At 37.2% G+C, this 23,926-nt stretch overlaps 1 protein-coding gene across 9 annotated transcripts in view; it reads right to left on the bottom strand.

Moving 5' to 3' along the window:
* Adamts6 (ADAM metallopeptidase with thrombospondin type 1 motif 6) overlaps positions 1-23,926 on the bottom strand; it is a 269,601-nt gene that overhangs the window by 4,128 nt on the left and 241,547 nt on the right. For 8 of the 9 annotated variants that reach the window (XM_074077392.1, XM_020165937.2, XM_074077390.1 and 5 more), the window contains 2 exons: positions 19,673-19,849; positions 17,931-18,087 (listed from right to left, as the gene is read on the bottom strand). In XM_074077392.1, the coding sequence (XP_073933493.1) occupies positions 17,931-18,087; positions 19,673-19,849 (334 nt within the window). Of the gene's footprint in view, positions 1-17,930; positions 18,088-19,672; positions 19,850-23,926 lie in introns of those variants that run through there. The other variant, XR_012449159.1, reaches the window with a different exon arrangement.

Here is a 23,926-nt window from a genome sequence, read left to right as displayed (position 1 = left end):
AGCCGTTTAGGGTGACTAGGACTCAGGGCCCTGGGTAAATTCAGTGCAACAGAACAATTTTTGTTGGCTTTTTGTTTGCTGTTTTTTTTCCTGGCTTCAGAAGATCACTAAAATTTGAAGAGATTTAATATCTGGTACACAAGCCACATGATAAACACAGAACACTAAATGTAAAGAAATGGGAACGTTTTCAGTTCTTTTTTATTAAAAAGTAAAGTAACACTGTTACTGAGCTCATTTTAAAGACTCTTTTACTGAAAGTCTTAAAATTTGAAACTGGAATCCCCAAATCCTCCAAACACATAAGCTCTGCCACTGTCAAACTCTCTTACTCAAGATTTGATTTACAGAGAGAATAATATTTAGAAATTAGAACAGAAACTTTCCATACTAGGATTCTCAGTAAATTTAAGTTTTGGCTGAAAGAAGGTAGGAGGAGCATGAAAAACTTCTTTAGATTTTGAACTAAAAAAAAGAAGAAATTGGATGATATTTGATGGATCAAGGTGTGAATCTGAGGTGAAAAGACTTCCACATATTTTAATTTGGAGGCTAATTGGTATTTTATTTTTCTTTTCTTCTCTAAGTAATATTGACCAGAAATATAAACCAAAAAAGTTTGGACTAACAATATTTTTGTGGGAAATTTTTTTAGCACTGTTACCAAGAGGAATATATTGTCAAGGTGATACAATTAGTAAATGATTGGAAAGCTGAGCCTGTCCCTGTTGACACAATGTCATTCATCTTGAATTCCAAATCACCATCCTACTGGGGCAGCCACTCTCATATGCTGATGGGACTAATTAAAATATACAAATAAATCTTAGCTTTGACCTTCATTGCCAAAATATAAAAATGATTTAGTTGATAAACAGATAGAGGAAGACTGGTTGTTTTAAGAGTACAGGGACATAAAATTAGAAGCCAGACTGCCTGGATTTAATCCTAGCTTTACCACTAACTAACTTTATCTCTCTGAACAATTACTTAACATCTCAGTGCCTAAGTTATCTTATCTGTATGGTAGGAATGACAAGAATCCTCACTCTCCCAGGTAACATGTATGAGTACGTGTGTATCCTTATGTAATCAACTAGAGTAGTGGTAGATGCATGGAAAATGCTTGAAAGTGCAAAAGATTGAATTATTATTGTTATTATTAGTTATTAATGTCTCTTATTGCCTGAGTTTGGGAAGGAAGCAAGAAGTTACAATCTAAATTTTTCAATGAGGATGCAATATTTGGATTGCTCCTCAGAAAATACTGCTCAAAAGACTTAAGTCAGTTTGAAGAACAAAGAGGAATAGTTCCTGGGTCACAACTACTGTGAGAGTTACTACTCTATTTTTGGAAGAGTTGCTGGATCAGGAAAATTCTGCATTGAATAAAATACAAACAAATGCAGATTTCTCTTTGGAATCTGATTTAATAATGCATAATGAATTAAATAGAGTATTTAGAAATTGCTTCTCACCTCCACCTACCCATCACCCATTCAGTACTACCGATGTAAATATTGGTGTGTTGTTAGGTGAGCACTGGAAATAAGACTTCTCTGCATGCAGAGGCAACCAGTATTGTACTAGTCTCATAGTGGGTTGGGGTAGAACAGGATGAATGTGTAGTTCTCCACTAGCTTGATTGGAAGCAGGGAGGCATTTGGGTCTTGGGAGCAGGATCAAGCTTAGAGTGGGAGAGACTGATTGTGAGTGTCTCCTGACCTGTCTGTGGCAGAAGTATGTCAGAGTGAGGACTAGCAGGTCTGCAGTCAGTGGTCCTGGGAGTGAATTCTGGCCCTGTTTTTTCTAACATTAGTTTGGCCTTTGTCAAGTTACTTCACTGCTTAAATCTCAGATTCTTCATCTCTAAAATGAAGACCATGACAAGGTCTGCTCACAGAATGTCATAAGGTTCCAATAAGGTAATGCATAGACTATAAAGCCCATGCAATGGTGCCTGGTGCAGAGTAAGTCTTCAGTATATTGGCTCTCATTATCACCACAAAAACATTCACTTCTGACAACCGCTACCATATTATTTTTCTAGGATTCCTGTACCATGAAGATAGGCTCCCAGGAAGGGTTACACATATCCCAAAAGCAAGTTAACAGAAAGCTATTCAACACAGAGCAGATAAATCGTGATGGGGACCAGGGTGAGAAGAGATCTAGGAAAGATCCAGAGACTGCCAAGACTCAGACAAGAGGCCTTGATGAGACATGAATACAGAGATGTCTAGGCTCTGCAGGCCAGTTAGCCTTGATGGAATGTGGGGCTCCCAAGAAGGAGGGCTATGTGGAAGACCTAGTTCTTCTTGGTTTTCCCTTCTAGGACTTTCTGTCCTAACTAGAAGAGTCTTTTTTTGTTTTTTTGGTAGTACTGGGGTTTAAACTCAGGGCCTCATGCTTGCTAGGTAGGTGCTCTACCACTTGAGCAAATTCTACCAGTCCCTTTTTTTGTGTCGGGTATTTTTGAGATAGGGTCTTGTGAACTTGAACTATTTGCCCCGGCTGGCCTCGAACTGGGATCTTCCTGATCTCTGCCTCATAAGTAGGCCACCAGCACCTGGCTAAAAGATTCAGTTTATTACAAATCTTTGGACTGATGAAAATCTATTCACCAAAGGTCAGTTATTATCAATCTTTTATTCTCTCAGTCTTAATTTAGTAACAGCATTGCAAATAATTTGTGAAGCACTTCCTTTGTGTCAGGTACTTTAGGTGACTATATGTATTTTTATATTTAATCCTTTTAAGGATATAAAATGTCATCTGTGAATAGATAGCAAAACTGAAGCTCAAAAAGGTTATGAAACTCACAGGGTCAACACAGCTGGTTCATCTAAGGATGGAATCAGAATTCAGGTTTGTCTGACTATAAAGACACTCTTTTCTTGGCATTTAAAAAAAAGATGCTTCTATCTATCTGTGACTATGTCAGGTCTTTTGTTTGAGTTTGCTCTGCTTTCTTAGAGATGCAAGAGAGAGAGAGAGTGTGTATGTGTGTGTTTGGGTTTTTTAAAAGGAGGCTGTAAGTTAGTTCCAGAAGAATTAATTTAGAATGGAACACATATGTACAGGAAAGCAAAGCGAGTAAATTCCCTGTATAGCTATCCTTATCTCAACTAGCAAAAGCCCTTGGTCCTTCCTATTATTGCTTATACTCTCTCTTCAAGAAAATTAGAGATAAGGGCAAAATAGTTTCTGCCTGGTAGCAAGGGGGTAGGAGGAGTCGGGGCAAGGAGGGGAGAAATGACCCAAACATTGTATGCACATATGAATAAAATAAATAAATAAATAAATAAAAAGGAGGCTGTAAGTCATAGGCATTTACAGTAGCCTAAATTATCTCTTTCTACCTTTTTTTCACTAAATTTACATGAGGAAAAAAACAATTTTAGACACACTAACAAGTTTTAACACTGTGTTATTATAGAAAGCTGATGTAATCTTCAAAATTAATAGCAGTTTTAAATTGGGTTGGTGCATTCAACCTTGATACTGCCACTTTTAGCTTAGCTAGAGATAACTGATTTGGTGTACTCTTGGGATGACTCATTGACATAAGACTGATGTACTTGGGGAGCCCTAATATTAAAACTTAGTCTTTCAATGCTCTGCCTCATTCTCAAAACCTATTACAATTATGAAATAGTCTTTTGTCTTCTACTCTTAAGCCAACATGTAATCGACCTACTGTTAAGAAAAAAACATTACGGAAAAGCTGTACATAAATTAAATCACATTTTCACATTGAAATCAAAACAGTAACAAAAATGTTCTGTTTTAATATCTGAATGATCTTCAGTTGTCATTGATTTCTAGATAATACTTAAAATTTTCTCTATACCCAAGTAGTACAAAAATTGCAAATAAATACTGGGAGATTGATTAAAATGAATGCTTTAGTTTTTTTTCTTATTAATTGAGACAGTTTTTTTTTTTTTTTGTAGTATCCTCTGTAGTTGATCTGTCTTAAAATTTTGGTCTTTGCTATCAGATTTTCTTCATTCTACACAAGCACTCTATCACTGATTTATCTACACCCTCAGCAACTCTCTTACTTTCTGGATAGTAGAATCTGAGCCAGAAGGGCCAGGGATTTTAAGATAATGGAGGCTGATTTTCTCTTCTACTATCATCACGAATCAGCTAAGTACTGTGCTGGGAGGAGGAGGACAAGACCCTCTTTCTACCTCTTGTCTCATCAGGACATTGGAAGGGTGAGAGGTGCACATTGTGTGGTTCTAGGAAACATTATATGGCCCTAACTAGTCTCTCCTCTTCTTATACTCTACTTCACCCCTGAAAAAAGTCACACTTTACCCAATGTCAGAGACTTCTGATAGGAAAGACAATTTATGGAGCATTTCTAGTCCTTCTCAAGGAGACTTGGGAATACATCAAGGCCTTAAAGCTAATCCTGAGGAGATTCCAAGATGGTGGCTAGAGGGAGGAAGCAGAAACCATGCCTCCTAAAGTAAAATCTTGGAGAGATGCTGGAAAACCACCAAGAATAGGAAAAACTTTGACTCCTCCACAACCTAGACCACGCATAGCATCCCCAATTCACATTAAACAGAGAAACCAGGAGGGTTCCCATGCTGCCGCCAGACGCCAGCGTCCAGACCACTAGGGAAGACGCAGATCACAAGGTGAGCTAAGCAGCACGCTGTACTCCCACAGACAACCCTGGGCCAGATCAGCATAGCATCCTGGACAGACTGACCCCCACCCAGGGAAAAGAGAAAAAAACCCTGAATAATAAGCAATAACAACAAAAAAAGGCACGTAGCAAAGAGGGCAGGGTGCCCTGAGTGCCAAAGAGGAGGGAAGGGGAAATCCCTCACAACAAGCTGGCTGGAGAAGGCAGGAGTGGCGGCACCCACCCAGCAACCAGGAGCAGGAAAGCTTATAAAGGTGGCGGTGGGAGGAAAACTCCACAGGAGAAGGGGAAGGCCCATTCCCACATGAACTGTAAATAAACACACCGGCCTGAGAAAGTGGGTGCAGTGTCACCTCCCTCAGTGTGCTTGGCAAGGGGAAAGCTTGTAGCAGTGGCTTGCACACAGGAGAATTCTGAGTAAACAAAGCCTGCGGGGCCAGGTGAGTGCTAAACTCATTCCAGAGATCTGCATAAATAAAGCCTCCAGCAACAGCAGGCTGACAGCAGCGGGCAGGTGAGCCGCAGCCTCAGATACCATTCACAGAACTGTCTCCAGACTCTTTTTTTTTCCTCCCTACCTTTGATGAGACAACAACCAAACTACACCTGCATGCTGAAAAACTTACTGAAACTGTATTGCATTTGAACTTGGGACATTTTGTCGTGTTTTTTTTCTTTTTGTTTTCTTTGGTTTGTTTTGTTTCCCCTTTGATGAGATGACAGAACTACTTCTGAGACACAATCTCCAGGATTGGAGGCTGAGGGACTAACACCAAAATTATTAAGACTGAAACTTTACTGCATTTGAACTTGGAGATTTAAAAATTTTATTTATTTATTCATTTATTTAATTTATTTATTTTTATTTAATTTTTTTCTCAATCCTCTCTCTCTCTAATGCCAGTTCAGCTTACTGTTGATCAGCACACTATCCCTCCCTGTTTATACCTTTGAAATTTTTTGTTTGTTTGTTTTGGTGTTTTTGTTTGTTTGTTTACTGTTTTTCCCTCTTTCTTTAACTTCTTTGCTTTCCCTCTCCTCTCACCCTTCCATTCTAAATATCACCATTGTTATTATTACAAGCTAGAAAATACTTAATTGCAAACAGTACACGGACAATAACAACACCAAGGGCAATGACAGGAAGACAGAAAAAACAGGGAAACCAGTTTCTCCACAGCAAAAAATTAGTACAGGAACCAGAGGGAAATACTCAGATCCAGACTCCAAAAAAATGAAGATAAACTATGCCAAAGAACCTAATGAAGCCCACAAGAATAATCTAAAAGAAGAAATACTACAGGTAATCAATGAGAATATTATAGAGAGATACTGGATATGGTCAACGAAAATGTACAGGAGACACTCAAGAAATTCCCAGACAACAAAAATAGAGAATTTGAAAAAGCACAAGAAGAAATAAAAGAAACCATAGAAGCACTGTATAAACACCAAAGTGAAACAAAGAACAAGATTAATAAAGAAATAAATGAACTCAGGTTGAAAATAGACAACATTAAAGAGGAAATGACTCAGGATATGGAAAACCTCAGAAAAAAGAAGGAAATAGAATTGCAAAGCAAAATGGAAGGCCAATCCACCAGAACAAAACAAACAGAAGACAGAATCTCAGAACTTGAAGATGAAATGGTAATTAAAGGAAAAACCGAAGAACTATTAGTAAAACAACTCAAGACCTGTGAAAAGAAAATGCAAGAACTCACCGACTCCATCAAAAGACCAAACCTGAGAATCATGGGCATTGAAGAAGGAGAACAGGTGCAGGCAAAGGGAATGCATAATATATTCAATAAAATAATAACAGAAAATTTCCCAAATCTAGAGAAATCTATTCCCATACAGATGCAAGAGGCCTCCACAACACCAAACAGACCAGACCAAAATAGAACTACCCCACAGCATATTATCATTAAAACCACAAATACAGACACCTGAGAAAGAATATTGAAGGCTGTAAGAGAGAAAAAACAAATAACATACAAAGGTAAACCTATCAAAGTCAGAGCAGACTTCTCAACAGAAACATTAAAAGCAAGAAGAGCTTGGGGTGAGATCTTCTGGGCACTAAATGAAAGTAACTTCAACCCTAGGATACACTACTCAGCAAAACTATCATTCAAAATAGATGGAGCAATAAAAGTCTTCCATGATAAGCAGAAACTAAAACAATTTGTGACCACAAGCCACCACTACAAAAGAGTCTTCAAGGGATTCTGCACACAGAAACATAACCATGAAAGGGGAGGAAGCACCAAACTATAGGAAAAGAAAAAGCAAGAAAGTAGAGAGTAACCTCAACTTAGGTACACACAATCAAACCTTCAAACAACTAAGACAACTAAATGACAGGAATCACCAATACCTATCAGTACTAACACTTAATGTTAATGGACTTAATTCCCCCATCAAAAGGCACTGTTTGATGAAATGGATTAAAAAGGAGATCCAACAATTTGTTGCTTACAGGAAACCCATCTCACTGACAGAAATAAGCATAGGCTTAGGATGAAAGGCTGGAAGAAGATTTACCAAGCCAATGGCCCCCAAAAACAGGCAAGAGTAGCAATACTTATCTCTGACAAAGTAGACTTCAAACCTACATTGATGAAATGAGATAAAGGACAACCCATACTAATAAAAGGGGAAATAGACCAAAAGGAAATAACAATTATCAACCTATATGCACCCAATGTCAACACACCCAATTTCATCAAACATACCCTAAAAGACCTAAAAGCATATATTAACTCCAACACAGTGGTTGTGGGAAATCTTAACACCCCATTATCATCAATAGATAGGTCATCCAAACAAAAAATCAATAAAGAAATCCTAGATCTAAAATATATAATAGATCAAATGGACCTACTTGATGTCTACAGAACATTTCATCCAACTTCTACACAATATACATTCTTCTCAGCAGCCCATGGAACCTTCTCCAAAATAGATCATATCCTAGGGCACAAAGCAAGCCTCAGCAAATATAAGAAAACAGAAATTATACCATGCATTCTATCTGATCACAATGCAATAAAACTAGAACTCAACAACAAAAGTAAAGACAAAAAATATGCAAACAGCTGGAAGCTGAATAACTCATTGCTTAATGAACAATGGGTCATCGATGAAATAAAAGAGGAAATTAAAAAGTTCCTGGAAGTCAATGAAAATGAAAACACAACCTACTGGAACCTATGGGACTCAGCAAAGGCAGTCCCGAGAGGAAAATTTATAGCCATGAGTGCATATATTAAAAAGACTAAAAGATCCCAAATCAATGACCTAATGATACATCTCAAACTCCTAGAAAAACAAGAACAAGCAAATCCCAAAACAAATAGAAGGAGAGAAATAATAAAAATAAGAGCTGAAATCAACGAAATAGAAACCAAAAAAAAACATACAAAGAATTAATGAAACAAAAGTTGGTTCTTTGAAAAAATAAACAAGATCGATAGACCCCTGGCAAACCTGACTAAAATGAGGAGAGGAAAAAAAACCCTAATTAGTAGAATCAGGAATGCAAAAGGGGAGATAACAACAAACACCATGGAAGTTCAGGAAATCATCAGAGACTACTTTGAGAAACTTTATTCAAATAAATTTGAGAATTTTAATGAAATGGACAGATTTCTAGATACATATGATCATCCAAAACTGAACCAAGAGGAAATTAATCACCTGAATAGATCTATAACACAAAATGAAATTGAAGCAGCAATCAAGAGTCTCCCCAAAAAGAAAAGTCCAGGACCTGATGGATTCTCTGCTGAATTCTATCAGACCTTTAAAGAAGAACTGATACCAACCCTCCTTAAATTGTTCCACGAAATAGAAAGGGAAGGAAACCTGCCTAACACATTTTATGAAGCCAGTATTACACTTATCCCAAAACCAGGCAAAGACACCTCCAAAAAGGAGAACTATAGGCCAATCTCCTTAATGAACATTGACGCAAAAATCCTCAACAAAATAATAGCAAACCGAATTCAACAACACATCAAAAAGATTATTCACCACGACCAAGTAGGCTTCATCCCCGGAATGCAAGGGTGGTTCAACATACGAAAATCAATAAATGTAATAAACCACATTAACAGAAGCAAAGACAAAAACCCCTTGATCATCTCAATAGATGCAGAAAAAGCTTTTGATAAGATCCAACACCATTTCATGATAAAAGCTCTAAGAAAACTAGGAATAGAAGGAAAGTACCTCAACATTATAAAAGCTATATATGACAAACCTACAGCCAGCATTATACTTAACGGAGAAAAACTGAAACCATTCCCTCTAAAATCAGGAACCAGACATGGATGCCCACTATCTCCATTCCTATTCAACATAGTACTGGAATTCCTAGCCAGAGCAATTAGGCAAGAAGAAGGAATAAAAGGAATACAAATAGGTAAAGAAACTGTCAAAATATTCCTATTTGCAGACAACATGATCCTATACCTTAAAGACCCAAAAAACTCTACTCAGAAGCTTCTAGACATCATCAATAGCTATAGCAAGGTAGCAGGATATAAAATCAACACAGAAAAATCATTAACATTTCTATACACTAATAATGAGCAAACTGAAAAAGAATATATGAAAATAATTCCATTTACAATAGCCTCAAAAAAATCAAATACCTAGGTGTAAACCTAACAAAAGATATGAAAGACCTCTACAAGGAAAACTATACACTTCTGAAGAAAGAGATTGAGGAAGACCATAGAAAGTGGAGAGATCTCCCAATGCTCATGGATTGGTAGAATCAACATAGTAAAAATGTCGATATTCCCTAAAGTAATCTACATGTTTAATGCAATTCCCATCAAAATTCCAATGACATTCATCAAAGAGATCGAAAAATCTACCGTGAAATTTATATGGAAACACAGGAAGCTACAAATAGCCAAGGCAATACTCAGTCAAAAGAACAATGCTGGAGGTATCACAATACCTGACTTCAAACTATATATTACAAAGCAGTAGCAATAAAAACAGCATGGTACTGGCACAAAAACAGACATGAAGACCAGTGGAACAGAATAGAGGACCCACATACGAAGCCACAAAACCATAACCAACTTGTCTTTGACGAAGGAGCTAAAAATATACGATGGAGAAATAGCAGCCTCTTCAACAAAAACTGCTGGGAAAACTGGTTAGCAGTCTGCAAAAAACTGAAACTAGATCCATGTATATCACCCTATACCAAGATTAACTCAAAATGGATCAAGGATCTTAATATCAGACCACAAACTCTAAAGTTGATACAGGAAAGAGTAGGAAATACTCTGGAGGTAGTAGGTATACTCTCTCAATGGAACCCCAGCAGCACAGCAACTAAGAGATAGCATAGATAAATGGGACTTCATAAAACTAAAAAGGTTCTGCTCAACAAAAGAAAAAGTCTCTAAACTGAAGAGAACACCCACAGAGTGGGAGAAAATATATGCCAGCTACACACCAGATAAAGGACTGATAACCAGAATATATAGGGAACTCAAAAAACTAAATTCTCCCAAAATTAATGAACCAATAAAGAAATAGGCAAGTGAACTAAACAGAACTTTCTCAAAAGAAGAAATTCAAATGGCCAAAAAACACATGAAAAAATGCTCACCATCTCTAGCAATAAGGGAAATGCAAATTAAAACCACACTAAGATTCCACCTCACCCCTGTTAGAATAGCATCATTAGCAACACCACTAACAACAGCTGTTTGTTGGTGAGGATGCTGGGGAAAAAGGAACCCTCTTACACTGTTGGTGGGAATGTAAACTAGTACAACCACTCTGGAAAAAAATTTGGAGGCTACTTAAAAAGCTAAACATTGATCTACCATATGATCCAGCAATACCACTCTCGGGGATATACCCAAAAGACTGTGACACAGGTTACTCCAGAGGCACCTGCACACCCATGTTTATTGCAGCACTATTCACAATAGCCAAGTTATGGAAACAGCCAAGATTCCCCACTACTGACGAATGGATCAAGAAAATGTGGTATCTATACACAATGGAATTTTATGCAGCCATGAAGAAAAATGAAATGTTATCATTCACTGGTAAATGGATGGAATTGGAGAACATCATTCTGAGTGAGGTTAGCCTGGTCCAAAAGACCAAAAATCATATGTTCTCCCTCATATGCGGACATTAGATCAAGAGCAAACACAACAAGGGGATTGGACTTTGATCACATGATAAAGCGAGTGCACACAGGGAGGTATGAGGATAGGTAAGACACCTAACAAACTAGATGGCATTTGTTGCCCTCAACGCAGAGAAACTAAAGCAGATACTTTGGGGCAACTGAGGCCAATAGGAGTTGGGGACCAGGAACTAGAGAAAAGGTTAGATCAAGAAGAATTAACTTAGAAGGTAACACACATGCACAGGAAATCAATGCATGTCAACTCCCTGTATAGCTATCCTTATCTCAACTGGCAGAAACCCTTGGTCCTTCCTATTATTGCTTATACCCTCTCTTCAACAAAATTAGAGATAAGGGCAAAATAGTTTCTGCCAGGTAGCGAGGGGGTAGGGGGGAAAGGGAGGGTGTGGGGGTTTAAAGGAGGGGGTGGGGGAAGGGGGAGAAATGGCCCAAATATTGTATGCACATATGTATAAAATAAAAATTAAAAAAAAAAATAAATAAAAAATAAAGCTAATCCCTATACCTGAGATATGAACTGGATCCATTATTAAAATCTTAGGTAACTTGCTACACTACTAGAGTGGCTCCTACTGGTCATTTAGGCTTCAGAAGAGTTGAATGATAAAATTAGACAAGCTGTTAGACAGACAACACACCAATCTACTTATCATTGATATCCTACTGAGTTTTCTCCCAAGTGCTTTTCATTTATCTTTCAGAACACTGGCTTTAAAAATACACTGAACAGAGGCTTAGGATTTATGATGCAGTCAGATTCAGATTCATTGTGACTTTCAAGTCTTGATTTGATTCAAGGAATACAAGATCAACTCCTTGAATGGAGTGCTTTTCTTATTTGTTCTATCAAACATGCAAAGCTTGCCTACTTGTATCACTGGAATGAGTTGGGTTACCCAAGCATAGATCTTTCCATGTTAGATTGGACCATTCGGTATCTCTGTAGAATGCCAACCTCTGTGCATTATAAGCTCTTTATAGATTCAGGAGAACAGAGTAAGTGGAGTTATGAGTTAAGCACATGAAGTTTATCTTTTGGATAAAAAATAGTACGGACAGCTGTGCTTCATACAAACTGACCATGGAAGTTGAGAGCCTGGTGAGAAATGCCCTTGTAGTACAGGAGTTGGGGCTGGGGAGGTACACTCAGTGCATTCTTCCTGATGAAACTGAACTTGAGCCCGTGACACTTCATGTATTTGGGCTAGCAAAGGAATAACAAGTCTCATTTGGGACAACATTCATTACAAAGGGAACAGTGCCCAAACTTCTTCTTTTTTCTTTCTTCTTTTCCTTCTTCCTTCTTCTTCCTCTTCCTCCTCCCCTTCCCACCTCTTTCCCCCCACCTTCTCCTTTTTTCTCCCAAGGTACCGAGGTTGAACTCAGGGCCTTGCACTTGCCAGAGTTCTAACACTTCCATTCCGCCATCTCTTCTTTTTATTTTTGAACCAAGGTGATAACAGCTATCAAATTTTCTTCTGATTTCATATTGCTATGAACTATTACTCCTTTCTCTCTTTACTTTCTCATTTTGTTTTTACCCAGTTTTATTTCCTGGATACACCCATATTCAACCTTGAGGTGGTATAATCCCAACCCAAATCTAGATAGCCAGGAATGTGAACTTGAGTGCTAAGTGTATTATGAGTTATTTGAAGTGGCAAAAAAAACAAAACAAAATAAAACAAAAAATCCCTGGCTTTCCTCATTTCCTTGAAATCAAAGTCTTCAAGTGGCCTTTATTGTTCCTCTTACTGATTTTAATTCATCAGATTCCACATTAAAAACTAAATTCAGTAGCTATTTTGTTCTAAGAATCTTGATATAAGAGTTGTGAGCTGTTGGGTGCTGGTGGCTCACACCTGTAATCCTAGCTACTCAGGATGCAGAGATCAGGAGGATCACAGCTTGAAGCCAGTCTAGGCAAATACTTCATGAGGCCCTATCTTGAAACATCTTTCACAAAAATAGGACTGGTGGAGTGGCTCAAGGTTAATTTAAGACCCTGAGTTCAAGCTCCAGTACTATTAAAAAAAAAAAAAACAAAAGATTTGTGAGCTGCCTAGGCTTTCCCAGGGCTGCTTATCTGAGGAAGACTGAGACCCACCAAGGCCACCATTAGATATCCCAGGCTGGTAAACCAATGTACGGTGACCATACCTTTCCTGGGTTGGTTGCCAGCTCTTGGCATAACCATGAATTATTACCTGCAGCAATAAATGCTGGATGACAGAGTGCCCTGTGTGCTATGGAGAAGCTGAAAAGAACCACCACACAAATTACAAGGAAACTTAAAACTTCATGCATAACGCATAAAATGGCATTTTTGGGTAGAATTTCAGGTGAACTTGTGTGGGCTTGTCACAGCTGCCATATGTACTTTAAAAATTATTCTTAGTATTTCAAATGCAGTGATATCCAGTGTGCCTGTAATTCACTTTCAGCAGCAATGTAGTGTTACCCTCACCAGTGGCAGTCTGTCAAGCTGTCAAGATTATGCCTATAATGTTTTAACCTTTTGCCAAAGGCTTTAAGAAACAAAAAACCAAAGCAGATGTTGAACAGAATAGATTGTATCTTCCTTCTTGTTCCTACTTCCCTTTCACTATTTTAATTTTTTCTGATCTTCTTTCTCATTATTCTTAGATGTCTTAACTTCCCTCCAATTCTTCAACCTTTCTTCATTTATTTTATTTAAAAAAAATTTACTCAAATTACATCATGACTACACATACTTGTCCTCTGCCAGGAATGCCACATGTCCCAAAGTCTAAACTGTCTGGACCTTCTAATGCCCCACTCCAGCTCACCTTTCTATAATGCTTCTGTTGATTACGTCTTCCCCGTGCACTCACTTACTCAGGTAGCTTCTTTCTATTTCTGTTAAATTATTTGTTTAGATGTTGGCACCCCGACTAAACTATGAATCCCTTTGAGGACAGGGACCTTGTTGTATTCCTCTCATGGTCTCAGTGTGTGGCACAAAGTGTTTGCTAAGTAAATGAAACGATGGTAGGATGAATAGAGCATGTTATTTAAAACTTACTGTGAAGGATGGACATATCTGTGATAAAACAAGTTTAGTAAAATATTAATGAAGAATCTAGATAGTGAGTGTTGATTGTAAAATTCTTTCAAATTTACTTTATATTTGAAGCTTTTTATTATTTTCATACGAAATATTGGTAGAGGACCATTACCTAAACCCTGGTAGTTAAAACAATTCTCAGATTCTACCTGTGGCTAATTTCATCCATAGAGACCCAACTAAAAAACTACTTGAGATCCCGAGAGATGTTCCCTAACTATCCTGTCTTGTGGTAGGGCTAACTTGGCCTTTTAGTAGCCTTCCGTGGAGAGTCAAAGGAACCTGATTCTTCAGGAGCAGGTCCTCATCCATTCTCCTGGATTCACCAAAATCTGCTACTTCCTCAGCTGGACTTCCCTGCCAACTTTCCTGTACTAAGCATTTCTTTTCTCTCTGAGAAAAGAAATCAGGCCATTCTTGCATTACTTCCACGCAACAGCCTCTTTTGAGACCCATGTTATCTGCCCATTCCATTTCTCTGTGAATGACAATTTATGATCAAGCTCAACTATTTTATCCACTTTTCCCAAAGTATACACCAGGCTTTTCCAGCTACACAGTACATCTGGCTCACAGACAACTTAGTTGATAAAGCCTTTCTTGGTCCAAAAGGCAAAAGTCATTGATCTTTGATTTGAGCAGGAGCAAACATAGCACATGGCTAAACTGTGTCACACGATACATTCTGCCTTTCCTTTTAAAATAAAAAAATTAATTAGGCATGGTGGCATAGGCATATAATTTCAACATTCAGGAGGCTGAGGTAGGGAATCAAGAGTTTGCAGACAGCATGGGATATGCAGCAAGGCCCTGTCTCAAAACAAAAATAAAACAAACAGTTTTTTGAAATTTACTTGCATATTTGACTTGAAAGACTATGAACTTACAGATGTATTTGAGTACATTCTTTGAGCAATAGCAGAGACTGGCCACAAAAAATAATTCAATAATTAGCTCAAATGATTAAATGAACAAATAGTTTCATGTGCTTAAATGCATTCCACATATGCTATTGGGAAGTTAAAAGGAACACAATATGTTATGACACATACATATATTGATTATACTTTAAATCTAATTTTATAAATGAGAGGGATTGTCTTTCTTTTACATAAGTCAACAGCTTTTGGTAATAATATTCTAACATTAGTTATATTTCTCAGGATTAATAATTTCCTAAAAGTTTCTTTATTTACTGAGAGGTCTGAAAATACTGTCTTAACTTCTTACTTCAGATTCATAATAATGAAAAGTGATTTAGCTAGGCAGATTAAGCAACTATTTGGTTTTCTCTAAATAACTGAAGAAACCTCAGATTAATACCTATCAATATCAGGAGATTTTCTTGAAGGCAGAAATAAGTGTAGTTGCAAATGATACTGTGCCCACTCTGCAAACAGTATTGCATCTTCAGCTGCAAAGCTTATCTATAATAATTTTACACTATAGGTATAAACTATAAAACAAAGCTGCAACTATAACTTCAACATATGGACTGTTGTGGGCATGTCAAAAGCCCGTTCTTTTAGAATGACTAAAGTTGAATTAGGCTGATGTTCATTCAGAAGTGTAATGTGTCTCTAATTCAAAACTAGAAACTGTTTGCATGTTAAAGTATCCTACTTATTTTTTTTTGTTCTTCCTTCCCTTCTTCCTCTCCCCCCTCCCTTTCTCTATCTTTTCTTTCCTTCCTTTATTTTATTTTTCATAGTAGAGAACCCAAGGCCTTGCACATGCTAGGCAAGTACTGCTCTATTACTGAGCTATATTCCCAGCTCTGTTAAAGAATTCTACTGAAGTAAGAATAGAATGTAGCTAGGTGTGGTGGTATATGTTTACAATCCCAGCACTTGGGAGGCTGAGGCAGAAGGATCATGAATTCAAGTCCAGCTGGGGCTGCATAGCAAGACCCTGTCTCTAAAATACAACAACAACAACAAAAAGAGCATGCAAATATAGTGGAACCTGACATGCCTTTTGTCTCTGCCAAATCTGGGTTCAAATTCTAATTCTATTACTTCCTAGTCTTGTAATTTGGATAAGTCACCAACCTTCTCTGTGCTTCAGTTTTCTCATCAGTAATAACAACTCTCAAAAGATCACTGTCAGCATTATAGAAGATACACACATACACATACACAGAGAGATGTGTTTTTGTATGTGACACATTGATAGGTAATATATACAAAGGGTCTAATGTAGAGTAGTTTCATATGATAGTTCTGTCTTCCACTTAACCTGTATCTTTAAGCTCTAAAGGAAAAATGGACTTCCCAAATCCAAGACAATGAATGCTAATAACTTACAATTTATAAAAGTTGTTTGCCACAGTTCATAGAAAAGAGTATCTTTATTTAATTCATTTAAAAGATACAATTTTTCCAAGAAAACTACTGCTTGCCATGGATTTTGAGCTCTTCTCAATAGACGAGAATCTAAATTTCCAGAATGTATCCCAGGGACAAAAAAATAAGTAGATGGCATTAGAACCAGGGACTTTGCAAATTAAGTTGTGATTCTGAATTAATGTAGGAAAAGGACATACTGTTTTGAAAGAGTAAAATACATCACAGTAAGTATATTGTGCTGAGACTTCGACATAAAAATACAGACCTTTGGCAAAGAGACAAGGTCTCTGCATGCTGCCATGCAAGTTGATCACTCTTTTTATAACAAAATCCTAAGCACACTTTAAAACAGCCTTTAAATTGTACAGATCTGACCAAAAGGCATAGATTTCTTTTGAGAAGGTTTATATCATTTTTACTTGTATATTTATGATAGTTTTTTTTTAAAAGCAGGGTCATATAGCTAGAATTCTTAAATAACTTAAATTCATGGTTTTAGATGTCATTCATGTGCATGTATTAGATAATGGGTCCATTTTACGTGAAAAAGTAGTCTGAACATCCTGATCAACGCCAATCTTGCTTCCATATTCTTGATGATTTCTTTTTCTTTTTTGGGAGGGGTGAGCAGTGTTGGGGTTTTAACTCAGGGTCTCAGACTTGCTACACAGATGCTCTACCACTTGCACCATGCCCCAAGCCCTTTTTTACTTTGTTTTTTTAGAAAGAGACTCCTGCTTTTTGCCCAGGGCTAGCCTGGACCACATCCTCCCGCCTATCCCTCCCATGTTGCTGGGATATACACTACCAAATTTGGCTTGTTTGTTGAGATGGGGAGAGTCTCACTAACTTTTTGCCCCAGCTGGGCTTGAATTATGATCCTCCCAGTCTGTCTGCTTAGTAACTGAGATTACAGGCATGAGCCACATGCCCTGCCTTTATTCTTCATAATTTCTGACACAATGCTTTGCAACTAGTAACATTCAAGATATTTTGAATGATGACTAAATGAATAAAGAAAGTACTTTTATTTAAATAAAAGATAAGAAAATTTAGGACTTTGGCTGGAATCTGCCTTTAACAAAGGGATTTTCCAATATATCAGAAAAAAAAACATTACATTGTGTGAAGACACTCATCCTCCTTTATAAACAGCTAGGTAATTTTTCACTTTTCTACAATGAGAAAATGAACATTCACAATACAAATAGTTTTAAACACAGGGTTTCATTTTATGCATAATAAGCATGAGTTGATCTTCATAATGCTAGAGATGCATTGTCCTATACAAAAAATCTTCATTTTCAAGAGTGGCTGATTAGAAATCATCTCTAGGGTGCTAGTATAACAACACTAACTGGGGCATTAACTTACAGATTATGCACTCGAATCTCTCACTTTATGCATAGATAAACAGCTCCATAGAGATGATGTGAGTAACAAGGCATATAGTCAGTGAACAAGGCAGGATAAAACCTAGGTTTCCTGGTTATGGTGCAGCACACACAGCTCACATACATGCTCTATACAACCCAACCCTAACGTGGGCTTATGGGGCTCCTTGAACCCTGGAAACAAGGTGAACCAGGAGAGACCACAGGCCTCTTTCTATGAGAAACCTACCTTCAGTACTGGAGATGGGAGTACTGTCACATTTACTTTCACACTGCTGCATTGATGGAGGCCGCGCAGTTTCTGGACAGTCACTGGATGCCTGTCCAGTATAGGAGAGGCACTGTACTGTGCGCATCTGCTGGCCAAGGCCACATTGAGCGGAACACTAAATCCCAAGACAGAGAAACAAATATTGATTTCAGGAGGTAAAACAGACACCGTCTCAAATACTGCACATACTGATTTTTAAAGACCATGTGTGGTTCATCTTTTGAGAGGTGTGTGACTAGGCCATTCTACTGCAGAACTGGTGAACTCTAACAGGAGAGTAATGAGAAAATCCTAGTGATGACGTAGAATAAACAGAGATTCTCGAACTGGGAGATTACATTTGCTCTGCAAATGAAACCAAACAAATGTTCAGGTACTGCTACGTTCTAGCAATACTGAACTTTGGCCAGAAGTTTGGTAACTACTATTATGAAATGCCTTTTTTTTTTATATCAGTACTGGGAATCAAACCCAGGGCTCTGTGCATGCCAGGCAAGTGCTGTACTACTGAGCTACATCCCCAGTCCTGAAATGCCCTTTTTAATAAGTGATGGCAGGCCCAGGCCCAGGCTGGCCTTGAATTCACAATCGTCTTGCTCTATCTCCCAAGAACTGGGATTACAGATAGTCACCACCTTGCCAAGCTATGGTATTATTTTTTAAATATAATTTAATAGACTTCCTCTTTGACATTTAGAAGAATAATACTTAACTTTCCTTCTACCCAAAATCTATCAATGTTTTTTTAAATAAAAAAAATTCAAATTGACAGATAAAAATTGTATGCATTTTTCATGAATAGCTTGATATTTTGAAGTGTATGCTCATTTATTATAAAATGACTTAATCTAGATAATTAATACAGACATTACTTTACATAGTTATTATTTTTGTGGTGAGAATCAATCAGTTTTATAGGATTTAAGATGGCCTACAGCAAGATAATACAAATTAATAGTGTCTGAGAAAGAAAGGAAAATAGGAGCTGGAACACAAGATGAAAGTGAGTCTCATAAATATATGTATCAAAAACCCTGTCCTATACCTGGCTTCTCGATTCACAGCATCCATCAGAGGAAAATAAATTATTTAAAGATAAGTAGTAATATTTCTAAGATTGTTAGTCACATTATAAAGCTAATTAAAGTCACCAAAACTTCTCTGTGATCTTAGAAGGAATTATCTCTATTTTCTAAGTTGGTATTAACTGATTTGTTCTTGAATTATTTGAGAGACTATTTAGGACTATCCAAAGCTTTGGTGTTCATTCAAATCTCTGGCCATGGAATCTATTTCTCTGCTTACTTTTAACTTATAATGGTAGGATACAAAAAGTGGGTAAAATTGGATGTGACACTGGGCATGGTGGTACATGCCTATAATCTCAGCACTTGAGAGGCTGAGGTGGGAGATTGTGAATTCAAGGCCTGATTGAGCTACATAGTGATTCTGTCACAAAAACAACAACAACAAAAAGAGAAAGAGAGAGAGATTGAGAAAGAGAGAGAAAAGGACGTGTATAGGTGTGTATGTGTCCTCATATGGCAGCTGTGACTTGTGCTCTATTTCACAGTCAGATCTCATGCTTAGATTTCCATGTGTTTATTGTTACTCGTCTCTCAAGGCCTTAACAATGATCAAATTAGGAACCTCAGGTTTACATCTCAAGGTTTGTCAGAACCACAGCCCAGCTGCATTACCTGGCCCCAGTCTCCTGTCACCCAGCGAGGAGGAGGGCAGCGGCCCAAGCTGCAGCGGATGCGAACAGGAGGCTTGCCTTCCTCTGGACATTGTGCAGCTGGGAATGTTTTAGAAAGGTCACTGCTCTTGCACAGAACAATCCGATGCTTGAATCCTGGACCACATTTTGGAGTACACTGAAAATAAAACAAATACTAATGAATAACAACAGTTTAAAGACAGAAAAAATTGAGAAAAGTCTTTTTTAGAAGTAAATGTGCTTATGTAAACAATATACATACACACTAAATTCAAGGCAAAAGCTCTCAGATATAAAATTCTTTAGAAGTTTTTAAGCAGAAGTACTTTGATCTTTTCCCTAAGGTCTTTAAGAGCTAAATCCAATGTTTGCTTTTCTTGGCTAACTTCTTTTCTTCTTCTACTAGTGTTAGGTTTATTCCTCTATTCCTCCCTATCCTTGGCTTCATTCAGCTGTGATAAGATTCTGCTAATTTTTGGAATGTGGAATCCTTCTTTTCCTACTTGCTGGGTGCAGTCCTCTAGAAGAATTTTTATGTTTTTAGTAGACCACAAGAACTTGTCTTTGTGAAGCAAGTTGGGGGTGGTGTAGATCAACTATTCTTATATGGTCACAGGTGAAGGCCTATTGCACAGAAAATCTCTCGACTTTTCCTGGTCCATTAATTACAAACATAATGAATTTGACTGATGTTTAGAATTGGGTCAGCGTATTCTTCACTCTGTAGAAAAGATGCTTCTGCATGTGTCATAAGTCCTATTATTTAACTCATCTCTAGGTGTTTCTGTAAGTCACCTATTTAACATGATAGCTGACGAAGTCCTTTAGCTTTCTCCTCCACATGCTAGGCCCTTCCTTAAAATCTAAATTTCCTCTCAGTAAAGTGAGGGTCTGACCCACAACAATTGGAAAGATTGTATATGTACCGTTTGTTCAAAACACAATTCCTGATCTCCTACATAAACTACACAAAACCAGGGGACATAAAAGAATGAGATGGTTTCTACCCTCAAGGAGCTCATAGTCTTTATTCAGGACATAAACATGTGAAATAGGTGTCCTACCAGTAGACATACAGCATATAAATTCTTTGCATTTAATCACCATCAGCTTGTTTTATAATTGCTTATGTACATGTCTTCTCATCTACCACACTAGAATCTCTGAAAATTATCCCCTTTATTTCATCATTATACCCTTCTCTCTGGAAAAATGATGGTTTTCATTTACCTAATGATGGCTATGTCTTAATTAATACATTATTATTTTTTTTCAATGCTGGGAATTGGAACCCAGGGCCTTGTATATAACTATACTCTATCACTGAGTTATACCTCTATCCCCTGCACACACTTTTGAGTGGTTTTGTTAGGCGCAATCTTTGAGCCAGGTATATATCATAGAAAGGGAGAAAAACACTGACTTTTCAGGCAAAAAAAAATCAAGGATTCTATTCAATCTCTTTATCTCACTGAACGTAGTAACAGCATGCATTTTGAAGGAGATTGCATACAGTTCCTTCCAAAGTAACTCCAGAAGAGGTGAAAGTTAAGATGAAGAGAAAAATTCTTGATCCCTGGTACTCCTTTCACAGCCAAATCAACCCATGACCTTTCCTGGTGCTGCCTCGCTCTACCCATATAATCAGTCACTAGGTCTTATGAATCAATCTAACTATATCTCTCACATCAGCTGATTTCTTTGTATCTCCACTGCCACTAACCTTACTTCAGAGAAACATCATTTCCCACATGAAATTTTGCAACTACTCCCTAATAACGTTCCTGTTTCTTGCTCTTGCCTCACTCCAATCCACTTTCTGAACATCAGAGGGAACTTGCTAAAGCACAAATCTGATAAGATTGCCTTTTGTTTTAAAAAAATCCTTAATGGCTCACTATTGCTTTCAAACTCTTTAAATATATTTATTATACCATGATAGTAAGATTCTTCTTCCCTCTTCTGATTCATCTCTCTGTATTTCAGCCATACTAAGTATTTGCAGTACTGTCTAGAGCTATCCCAGCGCCAGGCACAAAGCTAACACTGTGGCTGCTGCTGCTGTAACTACAATGACTGTTACTCCTACTACCAACAGCAGCTGTTATTTAATAAACACTGTACATAGCAATATTATGCTAAGAGCTATAATTTATGGACTCCTTATAAAACTCCTGTGAGATGATGATTATTAGTCTATTTTTTAAAATAAGGAAACAAACAGAGTGATTCATAGAAAATTCTATAGGTATTAGATATTTCTAACTCTTAGTTATGCTCTTAGTAATTAGATATGCTAACTCTTAGTATTTCCTGGATGTTAGGCCTTATACTGTGTACTTTGCAAATATTGCCTAATTCAATCCCCACAACAACCTATCACTTTATATTTCAAGAAACTAAGACATGCAGTAATTTTTGTGGAAAGAATAAAAGCCTTAATCCAAGTCTCTCTTGAGTTTGCCTCACTTACGACTCTCTTAACTTCACCAAATCTCTCCATTTTCAAACCAAAGCCTTAAAGAGTTTCTGTTACCCTCTTACAGCTTGATATTATCATTAGTAATAATAACGCTACTATCTTACATTCTATTAAGGCTTTACAGTTTGCAAAAAACTTTCAAATACATTAGTAAACAAGTTTTTGAGAATTGTTACAGATGAGGAAAGTGTAAATGGCTTAATGAAAGGTAAACAGGTAAGAAATGATGGAGCTACAGCTAAATCCTAGGACTTCTAACTCATTCTTTAGGGCTTAGGGTATTAACAGGATACTCTTAGTAATGACAGAAACAAATTTGTAAGAATACATAATAAATCTTAATTATTATAAAAATAAATTGAGGTGAAACATAAAGAAGACCCCTTCATACTTTAAGGAGATAGGTAGGGAACACATAAGCTGTATAAGATCTTAGTCTTTGTATTTTCAGGTTAAAATTACCTTCTAACTTGGGAGCAAAGACTGAAAAAATGCACTGTCACTCCCCAGCCCTTTTTACATTTTAAGGTCATGTGTATGTACATTAAAGGCTGAGACATGCATTTTGCTTACCGTAATATCTTTTTCCAGTAGCAAACAGCTTCTGCTAGTATTTTAAGAATGTAGTAATATCTAGCAGTCTTTCCTACAAGTTTATGCCAAGTCCTGCTTACAATTAAGGACAGCAAACAGACAATTCATTTGTCTGTGTCTGAGAAGTCCCAGGAAACCCAAACCAAACCAAAATAAATAAGGTTGATAATAAGAATAAGAAGAGAAACTAGCAGTAGTATTTATTAGGTATCAGGAAGTGCTCGAAGTCCTTGGCATGTAATGATCTACTTAATTCTCATAGAAACCCCATGAAGTAAAGCACTGTTATCATGCCTGTTTTACAGGTGAGGAAATAAAGCATTGAGAAGTCCAGATAAATCCAGTGGCAGTTTCAAATTAGAGTAAAGCTCTGAAAAACAAGCATCAAAAGACACAAACCATCTGCTGGACAATGCATGGTTACTGTAGAGTTAATTATACAATGCCTTCTACTTAGGCAAGAAATTGTTTTAGAAAATTACACCCAAAAATCCACTAAATAACTAAGGATATTCTATCCTACAGCAGTAGAGGTAGAGAGATAACCAACCAGATTCTTAAAACATGGAACGGCTGAAAACTACAGTAGTTCCCCCATTTATCTATGGTTTTGCTTTCCAAATTTTTGTGGGCTGAAAATATTAAACGGAAAATTCCAGAAATAAACAATTCATAAGTTTCAAGTCACACGTCATTCTGAGTAGTGTGATAGAATCTCAAGCAGTCCTGTCTGGGACATGAATCATCCCTTTCTCCAGCATATCTGCAGGGTATGAACTACAGCCTCATCCCTAGTCATTTTGTAGCCATGTTGATTATCAGATTGACTCTTGTCATAATACAGAGTTTGAGTTCAAGTAACCTTTATTTTACTTAATAACGACCCTCAACCTCATAAAACTAAAAAGCTTCTGTTCATCAAAAGAAATGGTCTCTAAACTGAAGAGAACACCCACAGAGTGGGAGAAAATATTTGACAGCTACACATCAGACAAAGGACTGATAACCAGAATATATAGGGAACTGAAAAAGCTAAATTCTCCCAAAACTAATAAAGAAATGGGCAAGTGAACTAAACAGAACTTTCTCAAAAGAAGAAATTCAAATGGCCAAACAACACATGAAAAAATGCTCATCATCTCTAGCAATAAAGGAAAT

The sequence above is a fragment of the Castor canadensis genome, chromosome 6, assembly GCF_047511655.1.
Source record: "Castor canadensis chromosome 6, mCasCan1.hap1v2, whole genome shotgun sequence".
Taxonomy (NCBI): domain Eukaryota; kingdom Metazoa; phylum Chordata; class Mammalia; order Rodentia; family Castoridae; genus Castor; species Castor canadensis.
This window is presented reverse-complemented; position numbering and strand designations above follow the sequence as displayed.